Below are 16,336 nucleotides of genomic sequence, written 5' to 3'. Positions count from 1 at the left end.
TGAAAAGCAACATTTTTTAGCTGTAGAAAAGACACAAGCAGGGGAAAGAGGGGTTTTCACCAGCTTGGTAGAACTGTTTAAAATGAGACCAAAGGTATAGCACATTCAATTCTTTCTTCCCAGTTGCCTTCCACTCTCCCTCTATATACATGTATGCACATGTGCGTGTATCTCTGTCTGTCTCCTGCAGTACACATCTGGAAAAAGGAGGATGTGTTAAGGGAAAATGCTTTCATTCTGTGGAAGACCAGCCCTCCAGCTGTCACCCTCCCAGGACAACAAGGCACAACCCACCTGTTCAGGAATGGAATGTACAACATGCCAGCATCTCAGAAGTGGACAGCACGCATATTCAACTATTGGCAAACAAGGATGGCCCTGCTGGTCTCGGAATCTGAAATGTTGTTCTCATTTCCTCTGTATTATTAATATTTGTAATTAATTACGAGCTCGAATTCAGCTCTATTCACTGACAAGAGGGTTGTGTGTGACTGTAAGACTCTGCCTGAATAGTCTCCAAATCACCACCTATAGAGCTGAAATCCTAAATGCTGTGGCATACATAGAATACTATGGGACAAATGCAGGTCTTTTCTGCTCCATTTTCTGTCACACACACATTTGGATTTCTTGTTAGTATTAGCATGAGCCTGCAATCCAAAGCTTTAGTAGCCTCCAGTGAGTGATTACAGCCCACTTTCTCCTTTTTTTTTTCTTCATGGAAAAAGCAGATTTTTTACAAAGGCTTTAGTAGACCATGCCTTCATCTGCAAATGTCCCAGATGCAGCAGGTTATATTTTTTTTTTATTTTTATAGTACAGAAATAGTTTTGATAATGGGAAAAGCTGTAACTTCTTTTATACAAATCACTAATAAAACAATACCCCAACAATAAAAAAGCCCTGAAAATAAAGCCGGTCTAAAATGGTCACCTTTTTTCCTGCGACAGAGACATTTCTTGTTATTCTGTGAAGGAATTCTAGCTGAGAAAAAGGGCAACTTAATGCAATACAGGGATTTATTAAAAATATAGCCAGTGTACAGTCTGTTACTAATAGAGTGCATTACATTGTTACCTCCTAAAATCAAGTTTGCATGCATGATTAACAGGTTAAACTTGGATTCCACTCAATTTCTCTCACTCCATGTTTCCTCATGAATAGATAATGTAACTGATGCTTTGCCCCCAGGCTTCAAATGCCCCGACTGTCTTAGTGTAATGCCAGACATGTTTAAATTCATGTTATTGGCTCTTTGCAACTTGTGGACCTGTAAAATATGTATCAAGGCTAGAACTGACAAAAATGCAGCAGCTGGCTTTAAGTTAGATGTGCCAGAAAATTGTGATATTTTCTGTTCCAATGGAAGTAGCAATGAAAAGCAATCATTTTAACTAAATATGAGCTAAGTAACAAGATTAGAGTTTAATTAAAAAAATTAAAGCAAGTCAAAATCTGTTTATTATTCTGTTGGTTTCATTATACCATCTGAATTATTATTTTGTAGGTATTTTTAGATAATGGAGTAGTACCTGGTGTTATTACTATCTTGGATAAGGAGTGATCAAATAAGTGAGGTGTGGGGATAAAAAGAGACTTTAGTCTTTGCTGTGGTGTGTTCTTAAGTTTGTTAGTTTGCTCCCCCATTTTCTGTATTATATGGTTTCTTCCTTTCCCAGGACCCTGTCAGTTAGGTTGCTATGGAAATGAAACTGCTCCTCCCCTGGTTTCTCTTATAAAGTGAAAGTTGTTTCCTCCTTGGGCTCAGTCAATCACTCCTTTTCTCCTCCCAGGTTTCGAGAATTTTCTTTTCTCTGGGAGTTATGGTTGGCTGTAGCCCCGGAGCCCCTCCTATGATTTATAACAGTTGGTTACTTTAGTATATCAGTTATGTTTCGTACCTCCAAATATGTATTTCTATTGGATAGCTGGGTTTCCCTGCCTTCTTCCCCCCTTTTCCCTTAAAACCCTCTCCTGCCCCCTGTTCGGGGCCATTTGCTGGGTGTTTCCCCTCCTTGTTGGTTCTTCTGTAATAAACCGACAGTTTACCCCCAGCAAGTGGTCGCCTCCTAATTCGTCTCTCACCGCGCTGCTCCGAGCTATCACCCAGCTCAGCCCGAGGCCAAGACGCCAAGAGGGGCTGTTTTCTGATGCGCAGGGGTGCTGGCCTTCGCCCCTCACCAGATAGCCGGATTCCAGGGCTGCGGTCGCCCCCGTGCAAGTCTTCAATCAAATTTTCTTGTGCCATTAAACTACAGATGCAGATTGCCATTTAGGTGTAAAATAATGGAACCAGAATCACACATTTGCTGCCTCTGCGGATTGTCTACATAGCTACCATTCAGCCTGAAGGGTCTCAACTCTTATCTGAACATGAGTCACATTCGCTTTCTCAGCTGGGAGATGAATATTTCTGGATTTCCACTCAGTGCACGGGCAACCTGCCCATTTGCACTTGTGAGCCACCTCTACCATCAGTGAAAATAGCACTGATTATTCTGGTTGTTCTGCCTGGGTCATGAGTAGAGAGGTTCATGCCATGTTCTTTCTGAAATATGACCTATCACATAAATGTCCTTTAAGAATTGAGAACTATGATGTTAGAACTGGTCATCATGCTAATAGACAGTTTCCCTTGAAGCTTTCAGATAAAAATAATTAGTAACAAAGAGATTGTGAAAAATAATGGCTCAATGGGTTCTCTAAGATAGGCAATTATGTGCTAATTTGAAAACCCATATGAAAACTATTGTAAGACAATGAAAACTTATTACTGGTTTCTTTTCTCTTTGGCATCTAAAAACTATACCAGGGGTGATAATTCCCCAAATCAGTGAAAGGTATGTCAGAATACAGAGGCAACAGACTCTGAATTTCAGGAATATCTGAAGTTAAGGAAAAGCTGGCTGCCTGAATGAAGCTGATCATGAAGGCTCGGACCTTTCAAGAGTGCCATACGTATTATGTGTATTATGCCGTTTTTCAAAGAACCAAATGTGTAACAGTTTGGGCTTTTTTATTTATTCGGTTCTTTATCTAAAGCAGAATCTATTGTTTTATTGTTCCAGTTTAACAACCCCGAGCAGATTCAAGGTTTTTTCTTGAGTTAGACTCTGTTCTTTCTGATGGAAAAAAACATGGAATGTTACCCAGAAATGAACACCAAGCACCAGGTAAAAATTCATCATACATTGAATGCTTTTCCTTTCCCCTAATTTTGTTTTTGCTGATCAATATTATGATTTATCAATTCGTTTCAACAGAGGCTAAGTTGCAAAGAATGTTGAAAATTAATATGCATTAAGAAGAGTTTCACTTGAGTTATAAGAATATGTTTTAGCAAATAGAGGCTTTGTTAAACATTGGGCAAGAAGGAGAAGGACCCTAAAAACATGCCACCTGGATGAAATTTAGCATTTTCAAACTTGTTTGTCAGAAAAACTTAAGCCCACAATTTAACTGCACCTGGTCAATTGAGATACTGAACCATCCTTGTGAAAACAATGAAAATATTCCTCAGTCTGAAAGAGCATAATATCAGGCGTGCAACCTATTTCAGGAAAAACTTTTTCTGGAATGTTTTTCTCTTCTCTGATATGTATAATCTGAACAAATGGAAAAGTTGTTCAAACACTGGGGTCCAGAAGAATTTTTATTGCCAATGAAATATGGTACAAAATTAAGGAAAGAATAATGGTGGTGAAAAAAGGGAGTTTTTAAAAAAATAAAAATTTGTGCTTTTTAGTTCATTTTCATGTCCTCTTTTTCTTAATGGAATGATGTATGGAGCATCTGCAGCTTCTGCTATCAAGTTGTTGAGCCTCACACTGTGGGGAGCTTGAAGAGGTGAGGGAGTTTGAAAGGAAGCATCTTTCAACTTGCGGGGATGGGAATCAAATCACTTCAGTGCTGTTCCGTGATTGCACAGTGAAATTTAATATCAGCGGGCAGCTACACTGTTATTTAAAACAGGAAAACATAAATATGTCTTACTATGACTGCAGATATGTTTGTTAGACTTCATCTGAAATAGGGTATCCAATTTTGGGTGCCAAATATGGAAGACATTTATCAATTAGTACAAATTCAGGGAAGGCCACTGGGGTGAAGAGGGGCTGGAGAAGTGGCCTTGTGAGGAAAGGTTGGTTCAGCCTGAAGCAGAGATGGTCTTGGGGGACCTAACAGCAGCTCCCAGTGCCTGTGGAAAGGTCACTGAGAAGGCAGGCATGAGGTCTTCACAGTGGTGTGACTGGTTCCTTAAAAATTATTCAACTGATGAAGAATCAAAACACAAAATAATCTGTCTAGACATCTTAAATAACAAAAAAAGAATGAAGAATAATCTGAAAGTGTTCTGACATGTAGTTCTCACCAGAGGCTTTGTCCAAATCCTATCTCTACCTCTTTCTACTTCTTAAAACATGTCTTTCTAAGTGCCTAGGTGTTTTTCTCAGATTCCCTGTCCTTCTTTATCTTCTTTAACTGGGGCAGAATGAAGGGAGATAAAGAACATATTGTCAATGATTCCAAATACTAGGAGTCCATTGTAACTTTCAAGAGACGCAAATAGAATATTTTGTTTTTATGGTGTCCCAAAGTATCATCCTAATTAGAAATACAATGAAATTTATTAAAATGTAGTAACTGTTTGCAGTAGAGTGTGCAAAACAAAGAAACACTTAGAATACAAGGTATTTTAAATTAAGAAGCCTTTTATGACTTCCCTATCTTGCAGAAAAAATTCCATGAGCTGTCAGTGAGAGAAGTTGAGAAGAATTTGGGGGAAGAGGCTGCTTAGTAGCAGTTGTTTGAAGAGACTGCAAAACAGCCTAATTTAAGAGCACTAGTAGTTTATCAGAGGGAAGACAGCAATAGCTGAAGTGAGGTAAGGTAAGGTAGCTCAGATGGAATAGAAGAGCAGGGAATAGTTTTATTTGAAATTTCTGCAAGTTAAGCAATATTCCTGTAATTGAAACAAACTGTCTCCCCACTACAAAGAATATCACCTGGTTACTGGACACACAGATATGTACCAGTGAAAAGAGATTAGGTCTGTTATTATATTAAAGCAGATCTTGTTTCTGATAGTGCTGTAAAAACAATCTTTTTATCCTTTCCTTACCTGCTTCATTGGTTCTGATCACTCGCGATGGTGCACTTGGGTCTCCAGTCCCAATTTTATTGGTTGCTACTACTCTGAACTCGTACTCCACCCAAGGGTTCAGTTCCACAGCCATAGCAGACTCCATATCACCACTTATCAGATCTGGAACTGGAGACAATAAACAAATATATAAGTCACTCAGAAATATGAAGCTGGTGTGCAGTATCTTGACAGAAAGCAGATTTTGTGGTACGACACTAGAAATTTCACTAGAAATGATAGATATCAAGGATCTAATATGTCAGGAATCGCAGCTAGGTTTTTGGCACTGTAGTATTCCTGAAAAGACACAGATTGAAGGATTTAGGGGAGAGCTTCCTGCTTATTCACAGATGCATAATGGCAGGTGTCTTTGTGCTGTCCTTTCAGAGCTGTTGCTAAGTAACAAAAAAGGAATAAAAAAAAGAAAAAAAAATCAGTAATTTTAATTTGTTGTTGTTTTCTGAAGAGTACCTGTTCCTGTAGCTGCCAGAAAATATTACTGTTATGATCAGGAGTTTTGAATAGTCTACTTGTGCTGTTTGAAAATTTTTCTCACCTGTTTTTACGGTCTGCCAGCCAAGAGAAAATGGACTGCGTGCTTGCAGGTTGTAGAGGGAGATAGGGCTGTGATTGTCTGCCCCAGGACTCCAGGAGAGTGTTGCTGTTGTGTCTGTAATTTCCTCCACTATTACAACCCCTGGGGGACCAGGAGGACCTAGAAATAAAGTGGAATAATCAAAAAGACTACACCATCATCGTGGATGTGCAGCATTAATATAGGAGATACATTCTGTAGGGACCCAGTGGAGTTCAATATCCATGAAATACGAGAGCTAAGATACACAGTGCTACATCATGGAAATACCTAATTTCCATGATTTCTGATGGTAAACTGTGATTGTTGCTATTCTTTAGATGCTGCATGAGTGAACATCCATTAACTTGTCAAAGTGACAGCTGAAGTACTAAAAATAGAAACAGATTAAAAAACACACCCAAAACTCTGTTATAATTGTTCTGAACCTAAAATTAGAGGAAAGAAAGAGGAACTTTAAGAAGCATCCAGGCTAGACTGAACAGTCACAGTCATCTCTTTGTGTGAGGCTTGTCAGTGAGAAAGACAGATGGCAAGAAAAAGGAAGCACAGGAGGATGTTCTTCATGAAGAACAATAATATCACTAATACCTGAATCAAGCATACAGCATTCATCCTTTTTCTCAAATTCACTCACTCAGGATAGCTGCACAGATTCCTGCTGGAAGTCCATTAACTGTTTGATTGAAAGCTTCTAAAACTAAAATAAAAACCCAAACCCAAATATTTTAAAAGCTGAAAATTATTTAGGGGCCATTAAAACCCCCCAAAAATCACATGAGAACTCATTAATTTGAAAATGAAAGGATTATTTTTTCCATTTAGCTGCTCTAAATGAGAATATGTTAATCACTATTTGTATAGGCCATATGACTGCTGCAAAAAGTGAGGTCTCTGGTAACATAAAAGATTTTTCAAAGAAAAATGTGGCTGTAACATTCCACTCCCATCCACAATTTTCCTATTTAATTCTTCTTGATGATTGATATGACTGGTGTTTTGAAAACATTGTCCATTAACACTTGCTGAACTAAATTGGAGGCGAGCTTGTCCTGGTTCAGGATCCTCCTCCAGAGTTGTTTATAACCAGATGTTTTGGGGAAAATGTGTGTCTCTGTCATGTGTAAATGCAAAACAAAGCTCCTTCTTGTGGTTTCTTATACTTAAAAGCTTGTACAAGTCCTGGAGGACAGAACATGATAATTCCATAAAATATTCATATTATATTCATAGCTATAATTATTTATGAAAAATACAATTTTATTTTTGCATCGAAGGCCCTTCTTATTGTTTTCCATCTTCTTGCTATGGAAGGCTGATGTTTTGCTTGTGCTTCTAAAAAGATGGAGGACTGTGAAATCAGAAATGCACTAACAGATACCTTCTCCAAAAATGGAACTGCAGGAAGGGAACAAAACTTCATTAATAGAAAGCTATTGCTGGTACACTTTTGAGGGAGCCACTGTTGTTTGAACATATCATGAACTTTAGCAGAGTAGGACATTTGGAAACCTCCATTCCTCTGAGCTCTGGTGAGCAAATGTGGTGGCATTTGCTGAAGTGTCAGAACTCAACACCTGCGGATCAAGGTGGCAAATGCAGGGACCTGGTGCCTCCCTTTGAAGAGAAAGTTGCAGCCAATATTTCTGCACTGCAGGGTTCAAAAGTTTTATATTTCAGTACTATTTCAAGCAATCAAATATTTTCTGGCTTAGTGCGTGAGTAGAAACAAATTCATCTGAACATCAAAGGCTAAAAACCCCATTAATAGAAATATTTGTATATAATGTGATTTTTTTGTCATTTGCAGCTGCAAACAACTTTATGTTTCCTCTGATATGCCTTCAACTAAAACATGGCTACATGAAATGGTGGCAGCAGTAGGATCAGAATTTTGTAGTAATTGGACTCAATATCTTCAGAGTGAAAGAAACATAGAATCCTATAAATGAGAGAGCAAATTGTGCTATTCACTTGCCTTTATTTCCTTGACAATGATCTACAAGCAACTAATTGACAGTAAAATGATAGAAATATCTGACATTTAGAAATAATAGCCACAAGAAAGAGAAAAAATGTTTGAAATTCAGGAGATTCAATGCAGTAAATATTAGCACTATGGATGTATGATGGAAGAATATTGTCTTCACAACACACTTCAGTCTTCACAGGAGCTCAGGATATGGCTCTGGGCCATGGGAAGAACAAGGAACAAGGTTTTCCACTTCCACATGGGCAATGAACATCTTCAATGCTGGGAATCTCTCCTCTTCCCTTGCTCTGCCTGCTCATCAGGCTTGTCTTTGCTGCTGTCAGTGCCTTTGGTTGAGCCACAAGCAATGGCTGGAATAAAATGGTGCTTCCCATTGGACACCTTGCAGCTCCTGGCCCTCCTGAGTCCTATTTCATTTCCAGTGGAAATGGCCTGCTTTTCCTCCTTGGAGAAAACACTGCAGAAAGATGTGCTCTCTGCACACCTGCCTTCCTGCCAAGTGTTTGCTGCTCTCTGCTGGGAAGCACCAGGTCAGATCTTTGTATCAGAAAAGTCCTGGGGCTAATTTAATAAAATAGGGTGATTCTTCAATTTCCATCCTCTACTGTTTCAGGCTATCTGTTGATCTAGGAAAATATTAGTGAAATTTTTATTTGCAGCCATGAGGGAAAGTTTAGAAGAAAGCTGGAATTTTGATACAATCGTATGCTTTTACTGGGTTGAAGCCCTAGGCCCAGACTTATATAATGGTCCCAAACACAAGCAAGATTAAAGGGAAATATTTTAGCACACTTCCTTTATAACAATATTTCTCCCATGCACTCTGAATGTTGTTAAAGTGTTTCTAGCCACTATATTATAACAAAAGAATATGCGCCTTGCTGATATTAAAGGATGTAAAATAATATTTATGCAGACATCCCCTGCTAAATTCTCAATATATTTTGTTGTCAGAGTTTCTCTCCTTTTTTTTAAAATGTTTTAGATGCATTCCTAGGCATGGGAGTGTGTCATTATGCTTTCAGAGATGTGCGCTCTTACATAGTCTGCAGGGTGACTGCTAAAAAGCATTTCAAATTCCAACAGCAGGCATTCTTGAAAGTGGATTAATGAAGGACAAAGGCCTCAGTGATGAAAAATGTATGACAGTTAGCCAGGACATGAGTGCTATGCAGATGTCACTCATTTTTGTAGAAATCTCATTAAATTTGATGCTTGGATGTTATCATTCATGGTGTCAGTCAGATGGCTAATGCAGAAAGGTTTTTCTCCCAAGGGCTGTGTTATTGCTCAGGATCTCCAAAACAATTTTTTAGCTGAGAATAGCCAATTGAGGAAAAAATGCATGGTCTGTTCAAATGCTTATCTGGAAACTAGACAGAAAATGACTGGTCATAAATGCACTATAGTGCAGTCGACCTTCCTGAAGAAGACATTTGGGGCTGTGATAGTCTCTTATACAACTCTAGGAGCATTGGGAACCCACTGTCAAAGATATGAGTCAGTCATTTCCTTTCAGAGCAATACCATAGATTGATATTTCATTTCAGGACATGCATGACTGCATTTTGGCAAATTTGTTTTATGTATCTTTTTATTGTTGGAATGATCACCCTGAGAGGTTGTTAGATTGCTTGCCATGATACAGTGTTAATGTGAGAGTTCTTGAAAAACAATTACCAAAAATAGCTGTAGTAACTCAGTGAGGCAGTGCCCTTTCCTATGTATCCCAGAATATGCACTGATTTACTCCACTGCTGCTTCACCAGGAGAATTCTTACTTTTACCAAACAGCTAAGAAGCCTGATATGTAGCAGTTAACAAACACAGATGTTTTGACCTGAAGATTTTTGCTTTTTGAATGACAAGGTGCTCTGGCTGGCTTGTCCTCAAGAGGGTGAGAACTTGAGAAAAAGAGGATAAGAAAGAGGCAGAAAATACAGAATAGTGAGAAAGGCACATAGAACTGCAGCAAAAAAACAGAAGCTTGACTGCTGCAGCATAAATCCCAGCTATGATTGACTATGTGCCCACATGTGGTAGAGGAGATGATGGAGAGAAATTTGGATGTATAGTAGATGCTAGAGACACTCTGGTTTTAGTGGATGCATGCATGATGCCAGTCCCTCCATGTGTGGATTCTGTAAGGCACATAAGAGCTGTGGGCTGATGGAGAGGTTATAACCCAGCCAGCATCAGGATAGACAGGAAGGTTAGGCTTAGGGTTGGAGTGTAAGTAACAGAAGACATTGATTATTTCAGCCTGGATAGTCTCAATTCATTTCTGGGAAGAGGGTCAAGATAAATCCATGGTGTACTGCCTGAGAAGTCCCTTAGTGGTACCTCTCATGTTGTGCCCCTTTGCCCTGATGACATCTCTGCCTTGTGCAAACCTAAACAGTGAATTTGGATGAGGAAACCTTGAGAGATGTTGATTTTTCTGAGCTCAGATGGCAGATTGCAGTCCAGAACCTCCGAGCTGGACTTCTGTGTCACGGTAGTTTTTGACACAAATGTATGGAGAGCACAGGGAACTTGAATTTCATCTAAGGTGTAAAAGCACTGCTAGCCTAGGAATTGATCCTGGATGACATTGCTAGCAGTGTCTCTATTCCCAAATAGAGAAGGAGACTGAGTTTTGGCAGTCTCTCTTTCTTTGGCATGGCCTGCTGACTACCTTCAGAGCTGCAGGACATCCCTGTCCCAACCCTGGTCTATGCTGTTTCCTCCACTCTCTGCAGTCCTACTGGGAGCACCAGCACTTCCAGGACTATGTGTGTCTTTTTCAGGCACTGAGTTAATAAACATCATCACATCTGATCTTTAATTTAGTATTTGTTTCTAGACACTTTTTGACTGAAGTAAGTTCATGCCTATAAGTTGATGCTTTTAGAAAAAGCTTCTTAAAATAAAATATCATTTTTAAACTCTTGAGAAAAACAGCTTTTGATGGATTTTAATCTGTTGCTATTTCATATAATTAAAAATATTTTTTAAAAAATTGAAGGCTCTATTACAAGATCTAATTGCTGGAAATGTTTCGGTAAAGTCTGTGGGCTAAAGGGCTGATTCTCCATCTACATAATATACTATCTTCCAATGTAATAAATGTGTAAGGTGCTACACTGAAGAGGGCCAAAGTACAGATCTGAACCCTAGCCCTGATCCTACCTGCTCTTATGTTGGCAGACAGACCCTATCACAATTCCCCAAGCCCTTTAAAATTATGACTTTTCCAACCAGTGCTTTGGCACAGTTAATGGATTACTGTGGGCTGGGGAAAATCCTTACAGGTAATTTGCCATGCCTGTTCTGAGGGAGGGGGACTGGGAATGTAAGTGTGTGAACTGGAACTCTGCTGTACCCTCTGGCCTCAGGGAACAGTACTGTATTATGGACATATTCTGTGAGTCCAAATAATAGGGTTTGTGCTCAGGGCATCTTCCTGGCCTTTGCTACAGCTCAAATGTAATTTCAAGGACCAGCAAGAATCTGCTGACCTTGTTTATGTTCCATTTAATAATGTGTTTGAAGGCCTTTAAGCCCAAGTACTTGTCTTTAAGTTTTATTGGCAATATCACAACAGAAAGGAGCAGGGTGGTCAACTTAACCAGCAGTTCCTGTGTTATATTTGCTCCGGGTCACTGGAGTTCTGAGGAAACATTACTTTTCAAAAAATAAAGGATAAGAGTGGATTTGTTGCTTAGATTGCTAGTTTTGCCAGTCTATAAGATGAATAGCTTTAACCTCTTTATTTTATTTTTAGACCACAAAATGTGTACTCAAGCCACACATTGTAGTCACAAAGACTTTCATCCCTTCGCACTACCGGATTGTGCTCTGCTTCATTTCAACATCTTACAGCTTGCAGGTAGATGTTTGATTGTTTGATCTCAGTGCTCACATAACTTACAGTAGGCATGCACAGTGCATTTGGCTAGCTCCCAGGGCACAGTCTTAAAATAAATGGGTTATGTTGTAGGTGGAAGCTGATTTTCATTCCAATTTTAAAGAAGCTTCCTTCCATGATTTTTGATTTGTTTTGTTTTGTTTTGTTTTTCTTGTTTTTTAACTAATATTTGTACTGGCCAAAGGATTTTAATTAGCTCTGTATATGCTCATAATTTTCCAAGGATATACAGCATTTATGCAGAGAATTAAGAGGACTGGGCCTTATTTGTTTTACTCTTCAAAAATCAGTGCCTCTTGATATCCATAACAATAGAAATCACAATTTTAGTAGTAGGAGTGAAAAGGATAATAAAAACAAACACAGTGAGTAAACAATCACTAAAATACCCAGAAAATAACCAGCATGTAAATCAACTAACATCCTTAAGTGTAGATGAATGAGATAGTACTGTAAACAAATTAAGAGAGCACAGGTTGGTTTGCAGTGTAACTGACACCAATACATTATTTCTTCTAAAGTATATTTGACAGTAGATATGTAATATAAAAATATTTTATAAATTACTTTTACTAAATTATGAAATCATACCGTCATTAAGGTTGGAAAAGACGTCTAAGATTATCAAGTCAAATCATTAAGTTAGCCCCATTGTGTCCATCACCAATTCCTCAACCATGCACTCTTTCCCTTTGAAGACTTCCATAATTGGTGATTCTATCAATTCCCTGGGCAGTTTATTCCAATAATGCACTTTCAGGGAAGAAATTTTTTTCCTAAGATCCAATCTAAAGCTCTCCAAGTGCAACTTGAGTCCATTTTCTGCTATCCCGAAGCTTGTTAGATGGGAGAATGGACTGACCCCTCTCTCCCTACAGCCTGCTTTCAGGTAGCTGTAGAGAGTGATATCTATCTATCTATCTATCTATCTATCTATCTATCTATCTATCTATCTATCTATCTAATCTATCTCTCTAAAAATATATAAATTATTAAGGGGACTAAATGTGCTGAAATGATCTTTTATATGATCATTGATAAATAAAAGGAAACATAAATAAATAATTTCTATGCATTTCATTTATTTGAAATATTTTCTCTTTAGGAAATGGCACATGTCGTTAGTTAGAACCTCAAACTCAAAACTTGAGCAAACTTGCCTGGCTGCTGCATTGCTGTACTTTCCTGGCAGAGACCTCATGGTCATCTTAGCTACACTCTCCCAGGCTTAGTTACCTTGTACTGTCAACCCTCACTACCTTTGTTTACACTGTTCACTGCAGAAATTCAAACACTGAGTAAGTAATTTTGGGACCATTAGTCTTTGCTCCTTTGTGAGCAGGCAGAGAAATTTTAAGGAAAGAAAGTTTGGAGATGACTTCTCTCCTTCAGAGACTGGAAGTGCATAATGCAGCATCCAGCATCTGTCTGAGTAGTTTGAAACCTATACAAACTTACTCTTTTGGTTATAATGAACTGTAAAGCAGCTTTGCAAGACTAAGAGTTGATGGAATTAATTCAAAAATTTAATGTTACTGAAACTAGTAATTTGTTATGATGAAAAGCTTTTATTTATTAAATAGCCATTAACATCCTGGAAACTTGGTAGCATTGATTTGGCACTGAAGCTTTCAGAGATGCAAATCAGTCCTTTTGATTCACAACTTTGTATTTCTAACTCAGTCATGATACTTCTAAATGTCATGTATGAAATGGATAACTGTGAAAAATATCTATTCTGGTGTCTGTGGTGCCACTATCATCTCTACCAATATGGAGTTTTATATAGCAAAAATCACTCACTCTGCTCTAAATGTTTGAAGCATTGTCCCCATCCATATGAGATAAATATTACAGCAGGTTTTGCACTGATCCTCTAGTCTGCAAGAGACTCTGTTATTCCTGGAAACTGCTGCTGAACCAGGACTACTGCTCATCTCAGTGTATGCAAAAGTATGCCTGTACTTGACTATAGGAAGCCTCATGATGACTTCTGTGGAAGCAAGTTAGACTATTGTGTGGTGTTCCCAACTTCCACTATTTTTCTTTGCTGAACTACAGGTGTTTTTTCTCCAGCCAGCCCTTCAAGCTTGCAGAATAAAGAGCAAGAAATATACAGTAAACAGCTTTGGAAGGACATTTTTCTACTCAAGCTTTTCTTTCTTGCAGCCTATGGCAAAGCAGTGTTTCAAGTGAATTCATTGGAAATTGTGTGTTTTTAAGAGAAAAGAAATATTTTTTGCTAAAGTAAATGTAAGAAGTAAAAGTAAATGTAAGAAGTATTCTTTTGCTCTTATCTCTGACTTCTGCTGGTGTTCCTCCAAACCTCCCACTAATAGATTATATTAGATATAATATAGATAGATATAATATAGATATAGATATATATATATAGATTATATAGATTATTCTATATATTATATATATAGAATATAATAGATTTTGTACTAATGGGTTAAATAAACACAAACTGTAAACAAAATACTGTAGCTATTGAACCAATGTACAGTAGTAAGGGTCAGACTTTTCATGGTGTCAATCTCTTTATGATAAAAGTATTTCTTGTTCTAAACCTCTTCACAGCAAAACATAGTTGAAGCATGGGATCATTTAGATATCCTCTGAAGTTAAAACAGGAAAACACAGGTAGCTTTAGATTTCAACAACATAATGTAAAATAGGAATGTAATAAGCCCTTTTTGGAAGTTATGCTTTAAAACACAAATTAATTCACCAAGTAGGCATTGTCTCAAGAAAAGCTGACACATTGCTGGCTACAAGATCACCTGAGCATCTGTGAGAGGCAGGTCTCTGGGCTGGTACTTGGGTGTTTGGTACCCGTGTTTGTGATGGTATCATTACTGTCAGAACATGACATGCATATTTATTCTGTATGTCCAATTTAGTTCATGTAGAAACATTGTAAGAAGGACAATTTTTCAAGAAAAAGTTACAATGATTTATTAAAATACCATATGAACCCTACAATAAAATTAATGATTGAAATGGAGTTATATGCTGGTATGATATTATCAGTATTATCGCTGGTATTTTCTGCAGAGACAAAAGGAGAGAAAGAAAGGTCAGAGCAAGGGTGTGCTGTAGGTTTGCTTATACCAACACATATAAGAGTGCATAACAAATCTTCTGCTCTCTCAGTTTGGCTTCGGGCTGTAGCATTTAAAAGAAAATGATGTTCCGTAATATGCATAAAATGAAATTATTTTGACTATAAACTGTGCTGCAAATAAAGAATAATATGGCTTTGGATAACAAACTTTACTGTATGAATTTTCTTCATAGAGGATGACTTCCCTTTTCAGGTGGAATTCTTCAGAGTTTACTGAAATATTTACTGAAACATCTGTTTCTGTTGGTGTCTTCTCCTAAACAATGTCCAGTATCCCCAGAAGCTAAACATAAAGAAGTTTGAAAGGTGCTACAATTTGGGATCATCGCTGTCAAATTGCACACCACTACGTGCACTCTACAGGCTGAGATAGGGGAGAAAAAAAAATTAGAGATACTGAAATGAAAATGAAGTTCCTGTGAAAGTATAAGGAGAGATAGATTAGATTCTTATAAATATTTTTGATTTTTGCACTGTTGATGTCTGTAAGGACTAGTCATTCACAATTCTACGCTGAAGGTACTTAAAACATTTTCTGCAATACAAAACAAAATTTCTTGCTCTATCTTAAAATTATCCAATTTAAGAAACAAGAAAAGGAGAAAATTGTAAGCAAAGTATATTTGAATTAAAATTCCACTACAAAGCAGTTATAGCTTTCACTTCAACTGCATGGTGACATGGTGATGAGACTCACATAAATGAATCCTGATACTTCTTTCAGTGCTTTTCTTAAAATTTAATCTCAGACCTCTTCCTCAGAGAATTTAATTTCTACAGGAAATTCAATAAACTAATTTATATAACCAGGATTCTTAAAAAAATAATTTTGTAATCAGTCTATCCTAGATAATAACTAAGCCTTTTTTGTCACAAAAGTTCAATTTAAAGTTGAGATTGCCTTGTCTATCCATAGAGCCTCCTGCTCCTGTTTGAGACAAAGGGGGCACAAAAGGCCTTGCATAACCCAGAAGGACGAATCAGATTTCATAAGGCAGCTAAAATGGTATTACATGGCCAGTCAGCTGAATACAACCATCCCAAAAGTGCCATAGCTCATAGAAAACTGACAGTCCTCAAAGTGTCTTTATGGAAATATTTAACTGTTACTTTCATGAAAAATGAAGAGCCCTGCAGTCAGCCAGAAACATTTTTTAATATTTAAAACATACATTTACCCTAAAAGTCGTGGACAGGAACACATAATGTTTAAAGATACTGTGGAATGTGGTAAAATAATTTTTTTGAATTATAATATCCAAATAAATTTGATTTTTTAAAAAAATCTGAAGTTTTTCAAATGTTAATAAAATATCTACCTTGATTTATTTAAAAAATGTATCATCCACAGCAAGGCTACCCAGCTGTGCTACCTAGCAGGGATCCATCTCTCTTGGCATTGCAGGACCCACCAGTCCTTATGCCAGTAAGTGAACTGCAAATCCTCAGGTTTCCTCAGTATACCCCTAGTGCTGAATGCAGAAACATTCTGCTTAATTGCTTAATGGAGTTGGCATCCTCAGCATGATCTGGGATCCTTCAAGAAAAGGACTCTGAGTACC

At 37.7% G+C, this 16,336-nt stretch overlaps 1 protein-coding gene across 7 annotated transcripts in view; it reads right to left on the bottom strand.

Moving 5' to 3' along the window:
* The window catches only part of CNTN5 (contactin 5), a 619,341-nt gene that overhangs the window by 31,119 nt on the left and 571,886 nt on the right, over positions 1-16,336 (bottom strand). For 6 of the 7 annotated variants that reach the window (XM_074535151.1, XM_074535149.1, XM_026790742.2 and 3 more), the window contains 2 exons: positions 5,703-5,861; positions 5,123-5,272 (listed from right to left, as the gene is read on the bottom strand). In XM_074535151.1, coding sequence (XP_074391252.1) covers positions 5,123-5,272; positions 5,703-5,861 — 309 coding nt within the window. The remainder of the gene's footprint in view (positions 1-5,122; positions 5,273-5,702; positions 5,862-16,336) is intronic. The other variant, XM_005482597.4, reaches the window with a different exon arrangement.

This window comes from Zonotrichia albicollis, chromosome 2 (genome assembly GCF_047830755.1).
Source record: "Zonotrichia albicollis isolate bZonAlb1 chromosome 2, bZonAlb1.hap1, whole genome shotgun sequence".
In the NCBI taxonomy this organism is placed as follows: Eukaryota; Metazoa; Chordata; class Aves; order Passeriformes; family Passerellidae; genus Zonotrichia; species Zonotrichia albicollis.
Note: the sequence above shows the minus strand (reverse complement) of the source record. Positions and strands in the feature narration are given on the sequence as shown.